This window comes from Emys orbicularis, chromosome 1 (genome assembly GCF_028017835.1).
Source record: "Emys orbicularis isolate rEmyOrb1 chromosome 1, rEmyOrb1.hap1, whole genome shotgun sequence".
Lineage (NCBI taxonomy): Eukaryota > Metazoa > Chordata > Testudines > Emydidae > Emys > Emys orbicularis.
Genome location: NC_088683.1, coordinates 116,722,355 through 116,747,338, shown reverse-complemented (window position 1 = coordinate 116,747,338; position 24,984 = coordinate 116,722,355). Strand labels below are relative to the sequence as shown.

At 44.4% G+C, this 24,984-nt stretch overlaps 2 protein-coding genes across 2 annotated transcripts in view; one reads left to right on the top strand and one right to left on the bottom strand.

Moving 5' to 3' along the window:
• Positions 1-1,590: 1,590 nt before the first annotated feature.
• Positions 1,591-13,514, top strand: RAD52 (RAD52 homolog, DNA repair protein). Its single transcript, XM_065406974.1, has 10 exons — positions 1,591-1,689; positions 2,161-2,254; positions 6,209-6,276; positions 6,549-6,667; positions 6,763-6,838; positions 9,138-9,334; positions 10,475-10,608; positions 11,433-11,516; positions 12,167-12,406; positions 12,936-13,514. Exons 2-10 carry the CDS (start codon positions 2,206-2,208, stop codon positions 12,995-12,997), a joined length of 1,029 nt encoding a protein of 342 aa, XP_065263046.1. The 5' UTR covers positions 1,591-1,689; positions 2,161-2,205; the 3' UTR covers positions 12,998-13,514.
• A 4,852-nt stretch (positions 13,515-18,366) lies between these two features.
• The window catches only part of WNK1 (WNK lysine deficient protein kinase 1), a 170,070-nt gene continuing 163,452 nt past the window's right edge, over positions 18,367-24,984 (bottom strand). The window contains exons 28-29 of the mRNA XM_065406985.1: positions 19,817-20,004; positions 18,367-19,498 (exon numbers count right to left, since the gene is read on the bottom strand). Coding sequence (XP_065263057.1) covers positions 19,184-19,498; positions 19,817-20,004 — 503 coding nt within the window. The 3' untranslated portion in view covers positions 18,367-19,183. The remainder of the gene's footprint in view (positions 19,499-19,816; positions 20,005-24,984) is intronic.

Below are 24,984 nucleotides of genomic sequence, written 5' to 3'. Positions count from 1 at the left end.
CACCCAGACCTCAGTCCCAATCCCTGGGTCACTTCCTACCCTTCCTTCCAAGGCTGGTAGTCTCATGGCCTCCCCGTCTGTCCTCCAGTAGCGGCAATGGCCAGCTGGGGGTCCATTGGAGCCTCAGTCCGACTGGCTTCTGGGTCCTGGAGCTCCAGCAGTCTCCCTTTAGGAGCCTGCAACACACATCTGCTCTCATCAATGGCCAGCCCAGATTGAGCTACTCCCTTTTATACTCTGGTTCATCTGCAGCATACCCAGCAGGTGCATGGAGGTGTGGCTTCCTCAGCCCACAGTGTGAGGTTAACCCTTTCTGAACCAGTGCAGGGTAGGTACACCCCGTCACAGACTGGTTTATCTTAATAGTGGATGACATGCCCCAGGCTTACTTATAAAAACATGCATTCTCCTCTATTGGTGGAGAGAAGGTAGCTGTTTTCACTCCGCCATTGGAAGAAACCAATAGACAGAGTTTGCCTTTGGCCTTGCATGGTGAATTCTCCTATCCATGCCATTATTTCTTCAGTTAGCTGATGAATATGATGTCTTTGTATATATGTACACAATGCTCTCTTTCTCTTTTGCCTGATGGTGTATATTTCTGTATAACTGCCAGAAAAAAAATGGACAGTTATTCCTAACAAATGTTAAATGGAACAATACATTGAAATCTAAATGTTAAAACCTCATGATTGTTCATTAGAATTTTTTTGTTTAAGTTTCATGTTGTTTGCTTGAATTATATTGCCTGGCAGGATGGGAGTTGGCACAGCTCTGAGGATCCCTTAAAATTCCACTCTAAGTTCTGTTTTGCAGGTGAATAGAGCAGCAAGATAGAGGATTAGGCAAGATTCCCTTTGGAGAAGGCCAGTTCCATTCCTTAGTTAGGGGGAAGGGTGGTGCTGTTGAGTAGAAAAAGACATCTACACTACTATTCAGACAGGAGCTGGAATTGAACTCAGTTCTCCCCCCACACACCTGTATCCGTGCAGAACCGGAACACTCACTCCACATTCAGGAACACATACTTAAGCCTATCTGTATCTGTTGCAGAGTGTGTATAGATTCTAACTAACATTTCTACCAGTGCAATAAGTAGTGACACCTAGTTGATCTTCTGACTAATATGAGTGGTGCTGATAGGGATTCCTGCTATGCTTCATGCCCCTGCAGCCTGGACTGAACTTTGCAGATGTTACAAGTTCTGTAGGATTTCATAGGGATGGGAGCAAGGGTACTCTTTCAGACTGGTGTGCTTGGCTGAGTTCTATCACTTTGTAATTGGTATGTTTGCTGCTTGGGAGAATTGGAGAAAAGTTGTACAGAATTTAACAAAGATCATTGATCCATCTAATCTAGTTCCTTGCAAGAGCAAGCAATATCACCAGCATAATACACCTACCCCATGGAGCAAAGTAACTTCCTTCCTGAGCCCTTTGACTATCCTTTACATCCTGAAGCATGAGAGTTGAATACTCATCTTCTCCTGGAAGATTGGAATAAAGAAAAATGGGATGAGACAGGTGCGGGGAAGCTAATAGAGTGAAGAAACTAAAGCTGTCTGACTCTGCTATGCTTCTATTAAAGAACCAGTATACAGCAGATGAATACCAGGCCATTCAGAATGCCCTGCGTCAGAGGCTGGGTCCGGAGTACATCAGCAGCCGGCAGGCTGGTGGAGGACAGAAGGTACAAATAAGTGTGTATGCAGAAACTTTGTGGGTGGGGAGTGGGAGAGAGAGAATTCTTCACTATAAGAAACTGTCCCTTGCTCAGCCACTGATTTCTTGACACCGTTGGCAAGTCACTTAACTTTCTCCTTCAGTTTCTTCATCCTTTAAATGGAAATAATATTTACCTACTTCATAGGATGTTGGGTGGTATTAATTAATTGTTCAGTACTTTGAACATGTAAATCACTATATAAATGCTACATATTGTGTATAAATTATTTGGGTTTTTTTCCCCCTTTCTTTTGTGTTCACTAAATCTGCCTCTCTCAGTTGTGCCATCTTCTTCTGGAGATTGGGCTTGGAAGGGACCAGCTCTTTTTTCTTTGTTTGCACACAGGCAAATGTTTCTTGAAATTAACAGGGTTTCTTAGTGCGGTACAGCTATGACTGTAAAGGACTTTTTAAAATTCACTATTCCTCTTTTCAGGTTTGTTATATTGAGGGTCACAGGGTCATCAGTCTGGCCAATGAAATGTTTGGCTATAATGGCTGGGCTCATTCGGTCACTCAGCAGAATGTTGGTGAGTATCTTTTTCCAGCTCTGAGAATTTGTGTTCCTGTTGCTTCATACTTAGGGTCTGTAAAGTGGCAGAACGTGGTCCCTGTTTGAGAAACCATCTTTCCTGGAACCTGTTCAGCTGAAACAGCAGGAAACATGTCTTTAAAGTGACAATCCCTGTAAAAGACGCAGATGAAATTTTGGAGCCTACAGGCTCCTTGACAGTTAGGAGAAAGCAAAATCTGTCCTGCATGTAAAGAAAACCCTGTTTATGTTCAGTAGTTCAACTTTGTGTAATGGCACTTCTGAGTTACTGAAAATGAGTTTATTCGGCCAAGTGGGGATGACTGGGCCAAAGCATTGCATCGGGACTCTTCCATCTGCTTAACCCTAGCAGCCCTGAGCAGTGTTCCCTCTAACTTTTCCCACGCATGTGCGGAATGAATTTTGTTATGTGCACCAATATGGAGGTGATGTGTGACACATCTCCTCCATGTTGACTCACACAACAAAATTCATGTGGCCGGGGTTGGGCCGAGGGGTTCGGAGTGTGGGAGGGGGCTCAGAGCTGGTGCAGAGGGCTGGGGTGTGGGGGCATGAGGACTGGGGGTGCGGGCTCTGGGGTGGGGCCAAGGATGGGCTCAGGGCTGGGGCAAAGGGTTGGGGTAGGGATGGGGAGGGCTCTGGCTGGGGGTATGGGCTCTGGATGAGGAGTTTGGGGTGCAGGTTGCCCCGGGTCTACAGCAGGGAGAGAGGACTCCCCCCAGCTCTCTCTCTTCCCTCAGCAGCACCTGGGCTCGGGGGAGAGGCATCTCTCCCCGCCGCAGCCCTGAGTGCTTATGCGGCACTTAATAGGCTGCTGTGCGGCTGCGCAGCTTAGAGGGAACTTAGGCCCTGAGCCAACTGTCAACCACGTGCAACTGCTACCCGCAAACAAACATCTCAACTTATGCATCCCCCCACTTCAGCTATGGAACTTCCTGCAAAATACCTCCTTGTGACCAGCATCCAGGTCCTGAGACACTCTTCGGGTAATTGCTCATATGTGTCCCCATATTTGGGATACCTGTAGCCAGGTGCACAAACTCAGAAAGTTTTGGCTAACAGTGCCTATTTGAGCCATGCACACACTCCTTGATGCTGTGCATTGTGCAGATGGCAGAAAGGAGACCAATCCTAACTGCCCTGAGTTCTTTCTGAACACTGCAGGAGCAGCAAGTTGAAACACTGCGGTATCTCCAGTGCTTTCTTCAGTCTATTCTCCTTTGAGTTTGTTAGGGTGGCCTTAGCTTTCAGTTAAGTTTGCACTCTTAATTGTTAGGAGGCACTATTGCAGCTTTGTTTGGGACCAAACTCCATTGGCCCTGACCCCCATGTTCTTAGGTTCTGGTCAATGTTACATGGTTCAGGCCTAGTGGTCTCTCTTCATTTACCATTCATGTTGTGGCTGTTGCCAGTAAAAAGACTAGTTGTAGTCTCTCTGCATTGTGCGGTGTGACAATGGTGACCATGAAGAGTGCTTTTAAGTGCCTTAATAAAGGACAAAATCCATATTGATGCTTGGTCTGCATCATTTTCACCCCTCACACTAGAAAGAAGAAGGAGGGCTACCTCAAACTTCATCTGTTGGAGAAGACACTTGAGGTTCATACAACAGAGTGCAGTACTGAAAGATCAGAACATTCACTTTGAGAATCTAAGTCTGGTGCAGGGATTACAGTGAGAAGCTCCTAAACTGCACCAGCATTTCAGCCTGGTGATTAGAAGGTTGGTGCTGGCTTCCTCACTAATTAATTCTGATAAGAAAGCTGGAGAGTTACAAAGATCTGAGAAGCACATTTTTAGAACAGTGTCAGTCTAGTGGATCCTCAACATTTAAGGGACTGACAGACTGCTGGCGCTAAATGTTTCTCATGACATTGAAATAGAGTGGGACCCTTTCGTGTCACTCCATACTTTGCTACACAGTGTCACTTGTTATGGTTCAGTATCAACAGATCCCAAGGGAAAGAATAGTTACTCAACCGTCCCTACAGTAACTGTGGTTTTTCGAGATGTGCTGTCCACATAGATTCCACCCTTGTACATGAGATTGGATTAGTTCGGCCAGTGGTGTCCATTGAGGCCATGTTTACATCTTAGGGGCCCTCATGCCTCCCACCAAAGGACATAAAGGGTGGAGTGTGCCCAACTGCCCTTCAGTTTCTTCATCAGTATAGAATCCTATAGGTATGCGACTGAAGTAGCAGGGAGGCAGTGTGGGTTGTGTAATCTGTATAGACAACACATCTTGAAAAAACGCTGTTACTGTAGCGCAAGGAACCATGCGTTGTTTGTCAAGTGTCTGCATGGATTCCACTCAGAGTGACTAACAAGAATTTTTCTGTTTCCTTGGAGGCGGGTATTAAGAGGCCTATGTGAATAGTCCCTGCAGGACAGTCCTACGAAAACTGGCATCCGACCTGCCAGCCTGTACTAGGGAATAGTGACTAATATGTGGATTGAGCTCCATGTAGCTGCTTTACATGTTTCAGATATGGGAGCCTTCCCAATATGACTGAGTGGATCTTTCCTACCCTTACTCATAACAGGTTCTTAGGTACTCGGAAATGCATTCAGATAATGTCTGTATGAATATAGATTGCCACTTAACCCTGTCAGAAAGATGCCAAAAATACCCTGGGTGTGTTCCTGAATGATCTTGTTCTGCCTAGATAAAATGACAATATTCTTTTTACACTGAGTGTGTGAATCTTCTCCTCACTCAGGATAGAGTGAAGTTTAGGAAAGAAAACCTAGAGATGAATGGACTGGTTTATGTGGAACTATGTGGGGACTTCGGATGAGGCCTCAGAGTAACTGGTACACTGTACACAGGGGGCCTGAATCTCTCCTATCTGATGTAATGGCCACAAGAAACGCACTACTCATTGACATGTGGGTAACGGGAGCAGGTTGCTAAGGACTCAAAAGGGGAACCATCTACTTCGCTAGTACTATATTAAGGTCTCAGGAACAAGGGAGCTTCCCAGTGGGTGAAAAATATGCATGAGTCACTACAGGATTGGAAACTAGAGTGTGGCCCTAGATAGAATGGTGATGTTGAGATATTCATAAAAATGGTAGAAATGCAGGGCTGGAAGGAATGTCAAGAAGTCTTCTAGTCCATCTCCCCACACGGAGGCAAGATCAGATATACCTAGACCATCCCTGACAGGCTTTTGCCTAACCCTGTTCTTAAAACTTCCAGTCACAGGGATTCCACAACCACCTTGGGTAAACTATCTTTATAGTTAGAAAGTTGAGTGTATTGAGATCTGAAAATAGGCATCTTGCAAATCAAGACCCGTGAACCAATCTATAGCATCTAATGAACTTAACTAACCTTAAACTAAATTGTAATGATCTAAGGTGAATCAAACAGTATGCAGATGAGACCATATCTCTTAGAGAGAGATGCTGGGGCGTGACCAGCCAATCAGAATAGAGAAACTTGGTATTTCTCCAGTGGTATTGATTTTTCTGATAGCTAGTTGCCTGAGAAGGGTTTTAAAACTTCCCCCCCAACCTCACACCAGGTACTTTTGCAAATAAGTTCTTTTAGGTGGTTCACATTTAGGGCATGTCTATACTATGGGCACTATAGCGGCAAAGGTGCGGCACTGCAACTATGCCTCTATAGGGCCGTCGCACAGATGCTTCCTATGTCATTTGAAGGGGTTTTTCTGTTGCTGTTGGTAATCCATCTCTCAGGCATCAGTAGACAGATGAATTCTTCTGTCGACCTAGCCATGTGTACACTGGGGGTGTAACTATGGCGCACAGGGCACGGTAGGTAGGTCGATCTAAATTTTATGTGTAGACCAGGGCTTACTGTTTAAGCTTTCTAGGAAGATGAGCATGAGACAGAAATTTCACCCTGTGATATACTGTTTGGGTCTCCATTGTAACTCCATCTCCTTCCTGCTCTCCCCAGATTTTGTTGATCTCAACAATGGCAAATTCTATGTGGGAGTTTGTGCATTTGTGAAAGTCCAGCTCAAGGTAAATGGATGTATTTTTGTTTGCTCCATCTGTTAGTGAACTGCTAGTTACTTAAGAACCATGAATGACAGTACTAGTGTGTGTGGAGCTGGACTGCAACACACCATGTTACTGTGTCAAACCAGACAGTCCTGTGGGCCCCTGGAAAGCTGAGCTTACTACAGAGTAAATACCAGTCCACAGAATACACACAATCCACATAAGAGATATATAGTCAGGTGTGTGAAAGCAAAAGTTCCAACAGTACTGCATTTTTTTAACTCACCCCACAGGATGGGTCATACCATGAAGATGTGGGTTACGGAGTGAGTGAGGGCCTGAAATCTAAGGCGTTGTCCCTAGAAAAGGCAAGGAAAGAAGCAGTGACGGATGGACTGAAGAGGGCACTCAAGTAAGTGGAGAACCAGTACGTTGCCCTTCTGCTTGCACATTTCCACAGAATAAAATGTTAAATTCTCAATCATGGCAGACTCTCTTGTCCCTCAGGTGCTTTGGAAATGCTCTTGGGAACTGCATCCTGGACAAAGACTACCTGCGATCAGTGAATAAACTTCCTCGTCAGGTGCGATATGGGGGGCTTTGGAGAAGGAGAAAGCAGAGTAATTTACTTTGCCAGGAACCTTTAGTAGGTCATTGGTTCCATCCCCCTGTATTGATACGGATGGAAACCATTATATCTAAACCATACTTGCTAGCTGTGTGTGTGAATGTGTCCAGCCATTAATGTGTCAGTGACAATGATTCCACAGCCTCCCTTGGCTGCTAGTTAGTTTGTCTGAACGGTTCTTTGCCCATATCAAACCAAGTTACTCAAACCACTGTACTGTGCTACGTACAGTAGAGCTTCTTTTACGCTAGAAATTTTTCATATACTAGCCTGCAGCTACTGTCCCTAGTCCACCTTCACCATCTGTAGGCGACAGTGGGAACTCTAGTCTAAACAAAGTGCTGGCAGCCACTGCTTTTCCCTTACACAGCTGTCGAAAGCTTCAGCTCTCCCCGACAGCTTGCAAAATACCAGTGCAGAAATCTTCAGCATACAGAGAACTGAAAACTTAGGGGCTAAGGAAAAATAAACTGAATGTAACACTGCACTGGTCTCCTGTACTGATTATATTATTCATTTTTATATTTACCATAATAAAACCCCTCCAGTTTTTGATACATTTGAAGCTACCATAAAATTTCCAGTATACTGCAGAAATGAGAAGGGCTTGCCACAGACTTTAGTTCCAGTTTACCAGAGAGTTTTGTATACAGAAGTAGAGCCCTGGGCATGCTTACCTTAGGGAAGGATCCAGGAGGAGCAGCCATCAGTACCTGTTGGAAGGTGCCATATTGGAATCAGGTGGGTGGACTTGGAGGTGCTGATTTATAATCTCACTCAGTACCACATGGTGACTGAAATGCAGTATTGCAGCATCCTGTGGAATTAATATGGAAACTGCAAACTCCGAAATTGTATGTGGTCGGGAGGGATCTCTGCTGTCTTTTGATTGTCTTAAGGTTGGCTGGTTTTGATAGGCCAGAGACAGCTAGAGAAACATCATTTTAATGTTTAAAACCAAAAATACATGATGAAAGAGTTGGAGGGGGAACTGTTTGGTTGAAGCCAATGGGCCATGGCCCTACAAATTTAATCTCCAGTCCTTAAGCAAAGTATTTGAGGCCAGAGTTCTACTAAACTTTGTGCTTCATTATGAGATGAGGCCCTTGTACTCCTTATATAAACACCCCTTTAACTACGGTCTTTTATCTTTTTCCCAGATTCTGAACATGCCCAGGTCTCAATCTTTTCTCAGACTGATATTTTCCAGACCTTTTATAGTTTCTGTTGCTCTCTTCAGGGCACTCTCTGGTTTGTCTCTTGGGTGGTACCCAAAGCTAGACATAAGCTTTTTGACTTAACCAAGGCTAAACCCTGAAGAAGAATATCTTTATTTTTTTACATGGAATATGGTATTTCCCTTTTTAGTGGCACATCCACTATAACCCTTAATGCCTTCTCAGCATCCCCACCCATCTGTTATTTCTTCACTACTATTATGTAAGAATTTCTAGGGTATCCATCACCATAGGCAATAGCTGTATGTTGAATTAGTTACACTTTCTGTAATGAATATGAATTATTAGAATGTGATGCACATGTGAAATCTGTTTATTGCTGGAACAGTTTTCATTAGAATAAATCCCTCTGTGGCTTTTCAGTTAAAGGCGGCTATTTGCCATGGTTAACAGTGGTTCAGAGATACATATGGTAATTGCTCAAAGCTAGTGTCAGTAGCACATTGCCATCTTCTTAGACTTCTGCACTTACAAGTCCAGGCTGGGTGGTACAGTGTCTCCCTCTGTAGCTCTGTCTAGCCTCCCTCCCCAACAGTGTGCTCAGTTAAAGGGTAGGGTGTATTTTTACTCTCCTGGGTTGGAGGGTGAAGACAATTCTCTGGCCAGATCTAATACATGTCTGTGCACACATTTATGAAGTTAACATTATTGTAATAGCTGGTGTTTACTACCTTGCCTGCCTCCATACCATGGGGATTGTCCAGATTCTACTACTTTTATATTTTAAAATTCTGTTGTGTGTTTGTTAGCTAGCACTGCCTCTATACAAACACTGTGCTGATACTGCTAATGATGGTGCTCTGCAAACACCCACATTAACTCCCTTCAGAATACAGAACCCAAACAGTGCTTGGCAAGTGGGAAGGGACAAAACCTGCCTAAACTAGTTTAAGAGCAGCTAGAGAGGGAGAGACAAAACATGAAATGTTGTTACAGAGACTCAAAGCATCTTCTAACTTTTGAGTTGATGAGGGAGGGGGAATTGAATCATAATCCATTGACCATTCTTATACTAGCTGCCTCCTGAGTTGGATTTGGCCAAAGCAAAAAGGCAAGACTTTGAGCCCGCAATAGAGAAGGCTAGATACAGTAGCTGTCTGCAGAAGCAGAGTGCAGGGCAACCCCAGCACTGTGAGAGCCTGTCCCCACGCAAACCTGGACAGGAGGCGGCTTCCTTAAGCACAGCTGAGCAGGAGCAGCAAAACAGCTCCAGGTGAGTGTTAACCTGAGAATATATTCTCAGGTTATTATTTATATTGTACGATAAATGAGCACCCAGCGCATGTTCTAATCACTCTTGGCACTTAAAATGTACAGACTCCCCCAATCACTCCCAAAATTCCACATCCCTGTAGCTGCAGGAGCATGTATGAGCCATGTTGAGGAGCTCCCTGAGTCAGTGAGCTTGGGGCTGGTTCTCTCCTTAATTCAGACAATACCAACTCTATATTTGATCCATAGCTATTATACCATACATTTCTCCAGGGACTAACAGAAGGCTTTTAGGGGGCATTCAGGCATAAGGGAGTGCTGCATTACAATGTGCATAGCACAGGCTCTCTAAGGCTAGGTCTACACTACCTGCCTGAATCGGCGGGTAGAAATCAACCTCTCGGGGATCGATTTATCACGTCCCAACGCTCTTACTCCACCAGCGAAGGTGGGAGTAAGCGCCGTCGACGGGAAGCCGCGGAGGTCGATTTTGCCACCGTCCTCACAGCGGGGTAAGTCGGCTGCGATATGTCGAATTCAGCTACGCTATTCGCGTAGGTGAATTTGCGTATCTTAAATCGACCCCCCCCTGTAGTGAAGACGTAGCCTAAGCTAGAGAGTACATGAGTCCAGCAGCTCAGCAGTAGGCACGAGGAGAACGCGGAGGGTCCAAGGCTGTTAGATCTCTACTTCTGCCTGCACATGACCACACAAGGTGTCTAATAATCACCTACACGTGCAATATTTGCATTGGACTGAGCTCCTCAAAGTGCAGAGCCTGCTACAAGGTGTGATAAACGTTCTCATACCTAATTCAAATCAGTTTCTGCTACTGGAGTAAGGGATAGGTTTGTGTAAATGATTCAGACAGGAGAGCTGGGTTCTAGCCAGAAACTGCCTATATGAACTTGGACAGGGCCTCATTGTGCCTTAGTTTATCCCTCTAAGCACCTCTGAAGTTGTAAATAGTTAATGCTTGTAAAGCATGTTGGGACTTGGGGGCCCTTTCGTTGGAAGGTGTGATAGAAGTGTTAACTACTATCGTATTTTCCCTGACGTGCTATTGCTATAAGCATCCCTCTTCCTAAGGTGTAACTGTAGCTGGAGCGCCATCCAACTGTGTGTTTATTTCTTGGGACAGACATAACATCACCTTAGTCTGTGGGAGTGATGCTACTTACCAGCGGAAGTTACGACAGAAGCAGCTTCAGCAGCAGTTCCGGGAGCAAATGGAGAAAAAACAGCTGGCAGTAGCCAATCCAGTCAGCAAACAGGGTAAGAGACACCACTGCAAATCTGCAAGTCCAACAACCTAGGCTATGTCTACACTACAGACATTACTGCAGCTGCACCGCTCTAAGGTCTCCTATGTACCTGGTCTATGCCGATGGGAGAGAGCTATTCCCTGGGCATAATTAAACCACCCCCAATGAGCAAGGGTAGCTATGTTGGCCAGAGAGCATCTCTGGCCAACATACCACTGTCCATGCTGGCAATTCTGTTGGTATAACTTACGTCTGGCAGGGGTGTGGGTTTTTTCCATCTCCTGATCGACAAAAGGTGCTAGTGTAGACATAACACACCCCCACCTGTGAATTAGGCAACGTGCAGGGCACAAGCGTGGCTGACAGGATTAACCCCTCATCGGCTGCCTACTTTTACCACCTCTTGTCTGAGTGAAGGAAGCTATAAAAAAGGAAATCTGAAGTTTTTAATACTTGTTCCCTATAGGGCAGGGATGTGGGCTCAGACTGGACATGACCAAACTTGCCCCTATGTCCTCTTAGGAAACGTTAGGCGGTGCTGCTGTAGAGCAGCACCAGGAAAGACTGGGAGAACCAAACCTCTGCTCACGCGGCAAGAAATTTCAGGATGTTTCCCTTGTCCTTAGTAAGCCTTCCCAAATACCATCTGCTGCCTTACCTCCATACCCTCCTTTCCAGCAAAGGGCAAGAAGTGGCTATTGAATACCTAGTATCTGGGATCAGGTGCTGCTGGTTTTTCTGATCTTACCTGACTCTCTTCCCCCTCAGCAGTTAGGTGGTGTCCTTTTGCATTTCTGGCACTAATAGCTCCCCTTTGTTACCTGTGCCCAGCAGCATCTCATCCCTCACTGGTGAAACACAGCACTCCAGCAGCAGCAGCACAACAGGAGCCAACTGCAGAAGAGGAGTTCTTTGCAGGTCAGCAAAGAATGGTAGCTAAATGTTCACAGAGGTGGAGGCAGGATTTAATGAAGGGATTGGGAAAGTGGCATGGGCACCATCTTTTCTTTAGCAATAGGAAGTGGCAACACTAACCCTTAGAGGGGGGGGGAAGACATGGGCAGAGGTGTGAATTGCTTCATGACCACACACTTAAACCTCTCCTAGTGATGAAACAGCTCCTACAATTACAGGGTCACTAGAAGCAACCTGCCTATAGGAATCTTTTCTTGTAGCCATTAGGGTTCACACAGATTTCAGTCTTGGTGCATATACATGTGAGATCAGATTCTTTTCAGCAAGTAGTCTCTGGTGGGGCTGCACATGTATCCTTTAACCCTACACCTGAAAGCAAAGTGCAGAACAAGCCCAGCTGCACCTCCTTCCATCTTACTGCCTGTAGCTGCAAGACAGAACCCTTGAAGTGTCTGCTTCTCTTGGGCAAGGTGATTTTTCATTTTAGTTTGAGTTAGATCAATAGGCAAAAGGAAACTAACATCAAGCTCCTTTAGAGTTTAACCCCTCTAGGGGTCAAGTGAGGAAAGGGTGGACTGGTACTGCGCTTCCTTCTGTGGGCTGCCACACTGTTCTCTTCCCTCTTTGTTGTGTATGTCTTTGAATTGTTCCAGATGACCCTGAGCTTTGGGACATTCCCCTAGAGACCACTGCTCTCAGTGATACCGAGAGCCACAAAAAAGCAGCTGTAGCAGCCCAGGCTCCTGCAACGCCTCTTGGACACTATCACATGATGACTCGCAGCAGGACCCCTCAACCAATGAACCCTAAGAAACCACATGAGAGAGCTGCACAATGGCAGGTGTCCCCTCGGCCCAGGCCTTACAGCCCCTCTTCCAGCCACGGTGCACCAGGTACGTACTGTAAAAGGAGTGTAAGTGGCTATAGTGAAGTGTAAGCAGGAGGAAGCCATGGAAGAAAGTAGAGGTGATCGTGCTGAGTAGCAGCCTGTGAAACTGAGCAGGGAACACAATTAAGTTTGTGAACACTTCGAGCACCTTCCAGCAAAATGACTAGGTAACTGTCCGGGCATGGAACTCAGTTGTGTGCTTCTCTCACTGTGAAGTACATGGCTGTCCTCCCCCATAGACTGCCATAGACTGCTTTACACTTCCAAACCCCAGCTAGCACTTCTTTTCAATCTTATAGTTTTTAGGAGGGCTGTTAAGGGTAAGGGAGGGAGAGATTTTTTTTGTTTTTACCAGAACCTGAACATAAGACTTAAGCTCCTTTAGGGAGACAGATCTCCCCAGAAAAGCGACTTGGCCATCCTCCATGCCCTTCTCAGTGAGAGAGAAAAAGCACTGACAAAAACATCGGTAAGTTTTGGAAGCGGAGAAAAGCAGAATAATTTGCCTACTAAGGACCTGTTGTCTTATTCAGCAGAGTGCAGCCCATACAGGAAGAGCCAAGGCATGAAGAAAAGGAAACTGGAACCCTCCTAACAGACAGGACAGCACCTGAAGTGTTAGTTTCCTCGTGATTATTTGAGCACTACAACCATATTTTCAGAAGCACATCTCAAGACCCTGTTTAAACACAAGAAAATCTAGTGCATTAGATCCATGACTTTCATGCAATGCTAATCATTGACAATCTTCTGTCATAACTCTTTACTTACTTTAGCCCCTCATAATGTGCTTGATGTCCCCTCTTGTGGTTAAAAAGTTTGATGCATCATTTCTTCCTGAGTGAAGCAGTTGGGGAGCCGGCCCAGTGCCGGGGCCTGTTATTTTAACTCCTTTGGAATGACATGAGATGTAACTCTACTCCCTGCTGATAACTGAAGGATGCCCTACTACTTTGCATTTCATGAGAGGGAGTAGTTTCCTTTAATGTGGATAGCATTCAGTAAGATCAGATCCTGGAAAGAATTATTTGAGTGGAGATTTTAATATGTGGCTGGATGTGTTACAAAGGACTAAAATTGACTAGTTCTTTTTAGGTACTTGTGTTTTTATATTAAACTTTATCCCCTTTTCTTATGGAAAAATGTGAATAAACATGCAAAATCAGAGCATTAGTTGAATAATCTCATTTGTAACTGTGCGAGGGGGCAGCAGCATGTTTACTTGGAAGATAAAACCGTCACCAGGGCCGAGGACATACTCCTGTTACAGTAACACCTCATGGTTTAATGCAACTCAGAGTTAAAACTCACTTCTGTCTTCCTGAAGAAAGCAAGTCTGTACCATAACCTTACAAGTGAAACTGAAAACTCAATCCCTAACCAAGATGTCAAATCCCATTTTATAATTCTAAAATCTACAGTGATCAGAGAATCTAAAATAACTACTGTATTTAGACAGCAGTAATGTGAAGAGAGGAAGAGAGCAATACTGGCAATCAGTGGCATGAGTTTACACCTCTAAGAGGTAGGCAGCAGGGACAATGAACAGCTGTAGAGTAAGGTGGTTATCACCCTCTCTTGTACCTTCATTCTCACTGGAAGTGCAGCTGTGGTTAATTCTGAGCCCTTAGCACTTGACCAATAAGAGGTAAATGAAAAAGAGCAACCTTTGAGTAAGGAGGAAGTACAGGTTAAAACCAAAAATCAGTCTAGCTTAGTTAAAGGGGAAGTTTACTCTCCTAAAGTGACACGGTGTAAAAATGATCAGATGCTTCAATTTCAGTTGAAGGGGGGGAAAGGAGTATCACTAGCCTAAATGGGATGAATTTAAAGTTCCAATCATAGTAACATTAGTGCCATATGTGAAACAGTAACTTGTCCAGCAACAATACAAGTACAGGAACAATGCTATAATGAGCCAGTGGGAGGTGAGGTTGAGCAGTCCATCTTTCTACCTCATGTCATTTATGCATATGTGAATAATTTGGACTGATTTAGTGAGTGCTTTGTGCTCCTCTGCCCCGCAGCTGCTCCCATTACACATTTCTCCTTTCAATATCTACCCATCCTCATGGTTCTCTCCCACACATATACTTCCTACCTCTCAAAAGCAGTAAGTTTCCAGCAGGAAACTAGTTGTAGGAGTGAGTACAGGCAAATGTTCTCAGTAGCCCACACTTTACTGGCAGAAGCTCTCTCACATCCAACACATCTTCCTAGAAAATTCAGCTAATTCTGGAACTCTTTGTAGTTGGCAGTATGTCTATAGAGAATTCATAAAACCTGAGTACAGCTGAAGTTGACCAGTCTTATTTAGCAGTTCACTACTACAGTGTTTCTGGGATCACCACAGCTCTGGGAGGAGAATGCCTGTGTCAACAACAAAAAAATCTCAGTATTTGACAACAGTGTGAGTTCACACACCCACACTGTTGAAATAAGACAGCACTTTTGGTAGAAAGGGAACTTGCAGAGGGCACATGTGGGCAGTGCAAGATTAGCCAAGGAATAGTGTGGTCAACAATAAGAGTTCAACAATGTTCAGAACCTGAGTCTAAGGACCAGGCTCCTGCAACTGTGGTCTGACCCTGGCCACAATACAGGGGCATTGTTGTGATGCAGATATAGAGGGAAGTGTCCCATCTCACTGTATCACCTGTACACCTTGCTCCTCCTTAGAGGACTTTCAGTACGTATTCACAAGACTTGCACTTGCTTGATTTGAGTTCTTACACGACCACAGCTTGAGATGGTATGAATCAAAACAGAAGTCATTTTTAAAAGGAAATTCACTAATTGTTACAAATGAAGTTTTAGAAAGCCAAAAAAGCTTTCTGCAGCCAAAGCCTCTCCACAAGACAAATCTTGATTAACAGTGCCTCTTCTGGGTCAAATCACTGAAATGCCCACCTAAATCAGGGCCTCAAGGAGGACTGCAGTGAGACACAGAATGAGTCAGCGTATTGTCAGTTTAGCTCCTCAACTCCAGTACCCCCTCCTAGCTCCCACAATGGCTCCTTGAAGAGGACCTTGAACAAACAAACAAACAAAAACCATCTGCCTTTTGGCAGTAGCCAGAAGTCTTTGGTATAGAATCATTCTGGGCTCTGTTCCAGTAAGTTTCCTCTCTCGCCATTGCTGAGAAGGATGGGGATGGGGCACAGCAACAGAGAAAGAAGAGCAAAACTAACTGCAGAAAGGAGATTTTTCATATTCATAGACTTTGAGGTCAAAAGGGATCATCATAATCATTTAGTCTGACCGCCTGCAAATTGCAGGCCACAGAACCTCACCCACCCACTCCTATAATAGACCTCTAACCAAATTACTGAAGTCCACAAATCCTGGTTTAAAAGACTTCAAGTTACAGAGAATCCACCATTTGCACTAGTTTAAACCTGCAAGTGACCCATGCCCCATGCTGCAGAGGAAGGCAAAAAAAACCCTCAGGGTGTCTGCCAGTCTAACCCAGGAGAAAATTCCTTCCTGACCCCAAATTTGGTGGATCAGTTAGACCCTGAGCATGTGGGAAAGACAAACCTCTTTTCAGCAGATAAGAGGCACAGAAATGCCAAGAGGCAGCATAAAACCTTTAGAAATTAGCTAGTATCCAATTTACAGTAAACTGGGAAACTTGCCAGTTCTCAAAAAAGTTATGAATGAGTATAACCTAAGAAAACACCACCAGGAGAGAGATTCTCATTGCTGCATGTAAAAAAAAAATGAATTCGCCTTTGCCTCCCTCAAAGTGGACTCAGATGTTGTGGAAATTATTTTCTGTATCTACTTATTGTCCCTTATTGTTCCATACCACTTGGAGAGTCTTTGGTCTGTTAAAGGGCAGATAGTATTGTTACTGATCACTGCTTTTGAGAGGTTTAGGGTCTCAGAGTGGGTTTTAGTATTTTCCTGTGGCGAGATAACAGGAGCCCATCTGCAGTTAAATACTCCACGTGACAGGAGAAAGGAGAAGTGGGAACCAGCTGAAAATGAAAACCCACAGTTCAACAAAAGCAGGTTTGGTTTATTTGAATGATTTCATTAAATATTCTACAAAGGTAACAAACTGCAGCACAAAGCGCAATCGTACAAGAAGCGCAATGCCTGGATTTAGTGCAAAACATACAATTAACTACGGCCACGGAAGCCCAAAGTTTGAATTCATTTTATTTGTGTGTATTTTTGTTTTTTTACAGTGTACATCGTTAAATAATGTAAAGAAAACATTTGTAATTCAGAAACAGATTTTATGTGGAAAAAAGGTACTCAAAGTGTAATATTAACACAAAATAATTTAACAGTTCAGTAGCATTAGTTTATTCCTCTAGACTTCAGTTATTTCATCCACAGGAGGGAAATCAATGGTAAATAAAACCAGTTCTTGCATAACGTTAAGTGAAAAACCGACCTCAAACTTATTAAATCAAAATAATTAAATAACCATGTGCTGCATTCAGCTGATCAGTTCTTCTGCCACGAAGTGTTGCCCCACTCCTGTTACTGCTTCAGCCGTATAATTACTCCATTACACAGAGCATTGTTTTCCCTACCCATACTTGGTGTATTCAGGAGCCTCCTCTCCAGTTATTTTAACTAGAAAGCAGAGGTTTTCTGATTAATTTTACCAGCAGACATTTTCTCTTCCTCTTCCAACCACACATACACAACGGTGAGACCTTTTATCTCGTTCTGTGGTTCTACAGCGCCTGTGTTATTTACCAAGAATTTTAAAAAAAAAAAAATCTACTGAGAAACTGTTAGAACTCAACCCCCTTGCCACTAGCCTCCACCCACAGACTCTTCATTTCCAACCTATATATGCCAGTGGTATCCTGGCTGACAAAGCTGCTGTAAACATCAAAACGAGGTGAAGGGAAAGAAACAGATCCTGTGCGTTTGTTTTTAGAGATAAGAGCAAAACATCCACAGAAAGTATAAACTCCCTGGTTAGACCCCCCACAAGGGAGCAGTGCTCACAGAAAATTCGTGTGAGTAAGATTTCCTTGGTGCAGAGACTTCCAGGACACCACTGAGCTACTCCCAAGTACCAGGAAGCAGTACTTTGACCCTTCACAGCTTGTTGCAGCACTACAGAGTAATACTGGTTGGTTGCAGTATTATTACATTGAACAGGGAACCAGTATTTTTCAGTATGAAAAAGGGAAAATGAGTTGAAAAGTAGAAGGTACAATACAGCTACTAAAAGATGGCACAGTTAGTTATGGTCCTGGTACCAGTTTGAATTCTTTAGAGTGAACAAAATCATAAGTCCTCTGCATGCTTAAAACAGGGAATTCCTTGATGCCGGCTGTTTCGAGTGCATCCATTGCCGGCAATGGACATTGCACCAGGAAAGTCTACTCCTAGCACGAATGGATACAAAAAAAAAAAAAAAAGTAAGAAAAGCAATCCCAGCAGATAACTCCATCCCCCTAAGGGTAATGGCTCCACCTCCATACACACCCTCACCTAGCCACTTTCCATATCACAGCTTAATAGTCAAAACACTTTTAAAGTTGAACTTCTCCAAAATATGCACTTTCTTCCCATCCTCTGTTCTGATCCAGCCCTCTTGAGGCTCTAGGCAGTATTTGTTAGTTTCATTTCAGCTTCCTCTTCCCCCTCCATCACTTCTGCCTATCACCCCTTGTTACACTAGCACTGTGCCATCAACTTCTTACTCTGTCAACATGGACAGGTTTCCCCACCACCCAAAGCTCTGTTCCAACCTACAGCCTCAATGGCTCTCCCTCCTTCCAACACCTCCCTATCGAAGTTACAGTATGACTATATATATTAGTCTATATATATAGTTAACCCTTTGGTATCTCAGTCACTAGGTACAAAATAGTCCATTCTTCCCTTAACTTGCTCTCTGACCAGCTGGGACCTGCTGAGAAAGCGATGCTAACTGCAGAAGCAATAAAAGTCCAAGGCACTAAAATATCCAGCAAGCATACTGGGAGAACAGACAAGTATTCAAGTACATTAATTTATACAATTTTACATTCACATTTATCTAATACAATGAAAATACAAAGGAAAAAGTTAAAGTGTCTCCAATAAGTATAGGATATAGCTAGCTTTTTTTCCATTTTTAATTTTTAACTTTTTTTAACCCTCTATTTTCCACTCATTTTTAAACTACTGTTGTCCAACAACATTTATATATCACAGTGTTTCCACATCAAAACTGATGGTAAGTACATGTCCGCAGGGAACTTTTTAAAATTTATTTTTAAACAATTTAAATTGCTCTAATGCTGCAGTCAAAGCTGTTAATATCTTTTACTTAAAGCAGTAATGACCTCTCTCTCCAAGCATGGGCTGCACTGCAAGTCCATTTGTGTGTCTTACCGCTCAGGAGGTAAGGATGATTGTTTGGGGGAGAGGAGGGAGATTTGGACAGCTTCTCTCCTGGCCTTGATTCTTCAGGGAAGATGAGAAGTGTGTTAAAACCTCATGCTAAGAGCAAACTCTCCATCTCAGCACATGTGGATTCAGACTCAAACCGAAGTACTTTTACAGTGAGATCACACTGATCCAGTGACTTCTATCTTCATTGCTCATCTTATACAAGAGCAGGAGTGTTCATGCTCATCACCCTCCTCCCCCTTCAGAAATGGAGAAACTCTCCTTACCGAGAGCTGACAGCAATGGTTGGAAAAGGGAAGCTCATTCCCATTCTGGCAGAAATAGCCAGTTCAGTGCAGCACTAGTAGCCCTAACTCCCTCCCCATCTCCTGTCCCAAGTTCTACCCAGCAGAGTCTCTGGGTCTGGCTAAGTGGTCCGAAGGTTGGAGCCTGGGGGGTTGCTGATGGATTTCTGCAAGTTGCTGATGTTGAAGCTTTGCAAAGAGGCAGCTCCTACAGGCTGGAATTGACCAAGGGGTGGTTGTGCTGGACTACCTGTCCCACTCCAGGGAGCTGCAAAGGGCGCGGCTGGGTAACCGTACTGCTGTGGAGGGCACATAGCCTTTGTGAAGTGACCTAGAGAGGTAGCTGATGCTGCAGAGATAGGAGTAGCACCCAGGGAGGATGACATAGAAATACATAGCTGGCTTGGTGCTGAGAACTTTCTTGCCATTCCAGGGCCCTGAAAGAAAACCCAGCCCCCAAGAGAAGTTATTTACGTGTGGCTGAAGCAGTTCCCCTCTATCCACAGCCCCTTCCATGTAACTGAGTTAAATGGGTGCTTCTCAAAAGACATCATGACTCTCCCCCCTCTAGTGCCTGAAGAACAGGTGGCAGGAGCCCTCCACATGTAAGCTATGGCTCATTCCCTCCTACAGCACTATTTTGGCCTGGCTACATGGAAACTCTTCTTTACATATGTGTTTTGATACTCGGATAACAAATTATGTTAGCAGTGACAGCTCTCCATCCATGCATGTTCAAGCGGGAAATATCTTACCTCATAGTTGCTATGCCCCTTGCCACCTCTCTTTCCTGAGAGGTTCATAGCATCACGGGCCCAGTTGTCTACCAACTTGTGCAGGTCATCTGTGAAAGTCCCTTTCCGGCTGGAAGTTATGGCAGGAGGCTGAGATTGGGTTGCCTGGCTGTTCACTGTACCCCCAACTGTGTTGGTGCTGCTGGTCCCTAAAATTACAAAGACAACAACAACAGAATCAAAAGCCAGGTTACAACTAGTTTTCTAGGAAGTTTAGGAATTATGACAATAGTGGAATAGTACAGAGCAAGAGTTTAAAAGCCATGCACATGAATTCTACATTTCGATTCTAGGACATGTTGAAGGGGGAATTTAGAAGGGCTCATTTAGCTATTTTCTCAGATTAAAGGTATTTTGTAGATGTGTTTGTTTTACAAGAAGTGCTGCAAGTAGCAGTTGTGTAGGAATTGAGTGGCTGCTGCCCATGTCAGGCTCCTCTTTTGGCAGTGAGGGAGGAGGGAAGATGGGGTTTCATATTAAGGGGCAGTATTCGTGATGAATAGCTGCTCACTTCCCCGGCACCATGTTTTTTAAAGAAACGCGTAACAGCCACTGTTTGAGCACAGTTCATTTCCAACTCTGCCCACCTGATACAGAAATCAGAGTAAGAAGCAGTACAGTCAGCACAGCTAGCTGCTCTGTAACCCAGTGAACTCCACTCTGCAGGATGCAGAATGCACCAGGAACTCAGTTTATGTGAAGAGAACATCGGGCTGAAAGTGAGAAACTGCAGGCACTATTGCACTCAAAGACTACAGGACTCGTGTCCAATGGGATAGTGCACACAGAGCCCTACTATATCCATCAGGCAGCGACTGCAGTATGCAGGGCAGCCTACACTTCAAAAACAAAAAACAAACCAACTCCCCACACACACACACACACACCCCCCCAAAAACCCAACGTTCTTTGGTGCATTCCAGGAAATCTTTTTTTGCCATTGTGATCAGATTCGCCATTCAGAGCAGCAAGCGTTCCATGTGAAAACAGCAAATTCAGTTTGATGTTGGAGAACGGAGAACATACATGGAGAAACTATTCTATTCACATGTTGACTAAGAATAAAGGAGTCCACATAATGCTGAAAAACTGGATTGTTATTGGCTGGATAAAGAGTCATCGTTTGCTGGTGAACCCACAGACTAACTGCTGCTAGATAAACCCATAGCAAACTAAAGGTAAAAATCTTACCATCTTGAGGGTAAAATGATAGTCCAAAACAGTAGGAATATCCACTGTCTGGTGGAGATGTATGGTTTTGCTGGGCCCAGACAGAGAAACATTTCCACTTGGCTAGGTAACATTTTCTGGTGTTTTTTTCTGCTATTATTAAGAATGATTTTCACCACTTCAGAGAAGGAATGTTCTAGGTGCGACACCAATCCAAATACCAAGCCATGAGATGAAGAGCATCTGGGGTGGGATGCCTTACCCTACCACTTTTCTGGGTCAAGAGATCCAGAAAAGTCCAAATGCTGTTAAGTGGAGAGGATGACATTTGAAGGAGGCTTGGAAACCCAAATTGTTCAGGCCATCTTGGGTGATGGAGGATGACTTGTGCCCCATCTAGTCAAATTTCCCATAGAACTCAAGGCAGTAGTGGGATGGCAGGGAAGGCATAGCTGAAGTGATCTGTCGATAGGAGGAGGAGTGCATCACTTCTGGAGTACTGACCTTGGGTTCCTCTGAAGCAGTACATTTTGCACTTCCTGACAGGTTGGGGAGCCCACATGGTCAAGTTTCAAGTGGGGGCTCCCCACTGAGTGAAAATACTGTTTACTACTGAATCATGTAACTCCCCCTTGTGATCAGTGGTGAAATGCCTGCTGACACTGTCTGCCAGTGAATTCTGGATGCCCAGGAGGTACATTGCCAATAGGGTGATGTGGTTCTGTATACACCAGTTCTATAAGTTGACCGCTTGTATGTACAGGGGCAAGGAACATACCCTCCCCATTTGTTCATATAGAAAATGGTAGTTATGTTGTCCGACCTTATGAGGACGTACTGGGATTTTATGAATGGTAGAAATGCTTTTAGCAAGCCTCCCATACTGATCTCAGTTCCAAAAGACTGATGTGCATTCTAGCTTCTTGAAACGTCCAAGTGCCTTGTAATGTGTGATCACCCATGTGGGCTCCCCAACCTATCAGGGAGGCGTCTATTTATGGTTGGGTGTAGGTGATTAAAAGGGAACTCCCACACACACATCCAGAGTCCCTCCATCATGCCAGAACGGGGCTCACCTCAGAAGAAACTGTCACTGTGGGATTCATGCTATACTTGCTCGGTGTATATGCTGTTTGGAGCAAAGCTTTCAGGCAACAAAGGTGGAGTCAGGTGAATAAGATTATGCAAGTATATAACTCCACATAGCCCAGGAGAGTAAGGCACATCTGAACTGATGTTCGAGATTTGCATGTAACCAGGTCTATGAGAGCACCCATGGCGCAAAATCGGTCAGTGATGAAGTAGGCCCTTTCCTTGATTAAATCCAGTGTTGCTCCTCTAAATTCTATGGTCTGTGTCGGAGACAAGGTAGATTTTTTCCTGTTTACACAGATTCCCAGGGATGCTAGAAGCTGGAGCAGCAATGAAGTTGATGTTAACACTTCCAGGCAAGACCTACTGGTTAAAAACCAGTTATCCAAATACGTGAGGATGGCGGAGCCATCTTGTCTACACTGAGCTGCTATTATTGAGAAAACTTTTGTGAAGACTCTGGGAGCAATTGTGAGCCCAAATTGGAGCACCCTGTATTGACAGTGGTAGGGATCCACCACAAACCTAAGGAATCATCTGTGAGAGGGGTAAATAGCCACACGAAAGTAATGTCTTTCATTTCAAGGGCTAAGGTGGGTGAGGTAATATCCTTTACTGGACCAACTTCAGTTGGTGAGAGAGAGAAGATTTCAAGCTTACATAGAGCTATGTAAGCTCAAAAGCTTGTCTCTCTCACCAACCAAAGTTGGTCCAATAAAACATACTATCTCACCAACCTTGTCATTCTAATATCCTGGGACCAGCACAGCTAAAATAATACTGCATATATCAAGAGCTGAGAACCATGTTGAGGGATGGTATTATCAGCGTTAATGTAACCATGCGGAATTTTAGGTCGAGAATGGGTCTCCAGCCTCCTTTCTTCTTGGGGACTAGTAAATACTTTGAACAGAACCCATTTCCTTGATGTTGAGGTGGGATGCTATATTTCTCCTCATTGGGGAAAAAAACCCTGTATTTTCTGACAGAACTCCCTATGAGAGTGGTCCTTGAAAAAGCACAGGGAAGGGAGTTTTGGGGGAGGTGGGCAAAGAACCTCAATGGTATAGCTGGAATGGGATGATATCCAGTACAGATTTGTCTGTTATTTCCCAGTTTGGGGAAAATTTCACTAGCCACCCCCTGAAATGAATCTCAGAATCTGGTGGCATCAATATTGGTTCAGAGATCTCTAGAATCATGTCAGAAATGTTGGTAGTCATGACTGGAGTGGAAGGCACCAGGTATTTTGGTCTCTGCATTCTTTGTTGTTTGCAAGATGGCTCATAGGAGTGTTGATTAAAACGTTGGGGGTAAGGACCTTGATTTTTAAGGCTGTTTGATATTTTCTCTTTGGAGCAGGTGTATAAATACCAGGGAGCGAAGAATTGCCCTAAAGTCTTTTAATAAGTGCAGAGACTCATCCGGTCTTTTCATTAAAGAGATTAGTTTCACCAAATGAGGTCTTCAACTGTGCTCTGAACCTCCATCTTGAGCCCCAAAGAGTGTAACCATGATTCCTGCTGCATCACAATGGCAGCTGCCAGGGATCTCTACCATATCAGCCACATCAATTACATCCCACAAAAAGATCCTGGCCACCACTCTGCCGTCAATAAGTGCTTGAAATGAGCCCTATCTTCCTGAGGCAGTTTATCCTTAAAGTCTAGAAACTTATGAGCAGTTCAAGGAATATTATTTGGCAAGAAGAGTGATAATTTGATCCTAAACTGTAGACTGGTAGATGCAACTATCTTTCTCCCCATAAGGTTGAGACATTTGCCTCCTTACCTGCAGGGGTGGTCCTTGGTGCTGTTGTCTGGATCTTTCAGTGGCTGCCTGAACTACCAAGGAGTTCAGAGCAGGGTGGGTAAACAAGAACTCTGTTCCCCTAGTCACGGCAAAGTCTCTGCCCTCTTGTGGGTAAGGGCACAGCTTTAGCTGATTCCAGAATGGCTCCATTCACCAGGAGAGCAACCCAACTGGAGCCCGCAGTTTGGAGGATATCCAGGAGCTTATGATCAGTATCCTGGACTTCCTCTAAAGAGATCTGAAGCTCTTCCACCATTCTCCATATAAGCTCCTGGGACGGTCTATGATCATCCAGAGGAGACTGAGAGGCTGGAGTGACCACTTCATCAGGTGAGAATGATGATACCTGTGTTGGAACCAGATTATCTTCCCTTTTTCCATGGGCTCAAGGGTTCAGACTGGCCCCTTGGAGGAGAATGGTGGTATGAGTCCCCATTGGAACGGATAGATTCTGGGTAACATGCTTAAGAGTCCCAAGAACCCCAATAAGGGCAGTATGAGGGGTTGAAGCCAGGTTGTGGTGACCTCCAAGGCACTGAGTACCACTGGTCTGAGGAGGAAGATCCTACCTATATAGTCTAGGCTGATTCCAAGAAATTCTCAATCCCCTGTCTGGGCTGAATTTCCCTGGGTGGAGCAGAAGCTGCTTCCACCAGTATATCTGACCCTTCTCAAGATGAAAAGGTCAGATATAGGTCCATCAGCAGTGCCAACAGATCCACAGAGAGAAATCCATGGCTAGCGGACAGGAAAGGACAGGACAGCCTTCTCCCAGAGTCCTAGATTCTCACAGGCACTAGTTTCTCTCTAGTGAGAATCAGTCCTGATAACAAGGGAGACTGTGGATCCAGGAGAACGAAGCTATCATCAGCAGTGGTATAAATCAATGATACTTTCAGAAATTGTAATCTGTTATTCCATACCACTTCAGTGGTAGTTGATAGCAGTTCCTTGTGGGGCTGTGCCAGTACTTTTAGTGAATGAGTCTCTGACCTGACCGTAACCAACAGTTCCCAATCCTTTGGGTTTTGGTGCTTTGGTTTGGATGGTACTGC

Bases quoted from the DNA above. Each gene is read 5' to 3' on its own strand.
- RAD52 (XM_065406974.1), top strand. From the start codon at position 2,206: ATGTTTGGCTATAATGGCTGGGCTCATTCGGTCACTCAGCAGAATGTT. The intron at 2,255-6,208 runs GTGAGTATCTTT...TGCTCTCCCCAG, and splicing joins GGTCACTCAGCAGAATGTTG to ATTTTGTTGATCTCAACAAT. The intron at 9,335-10,474 runs GTGAGTGTTAAC...TTCTTGGGACAG, and splicing joins GAGCAGCAAAACAGCTCCAG to ACATAACATCACCTTAGTCT.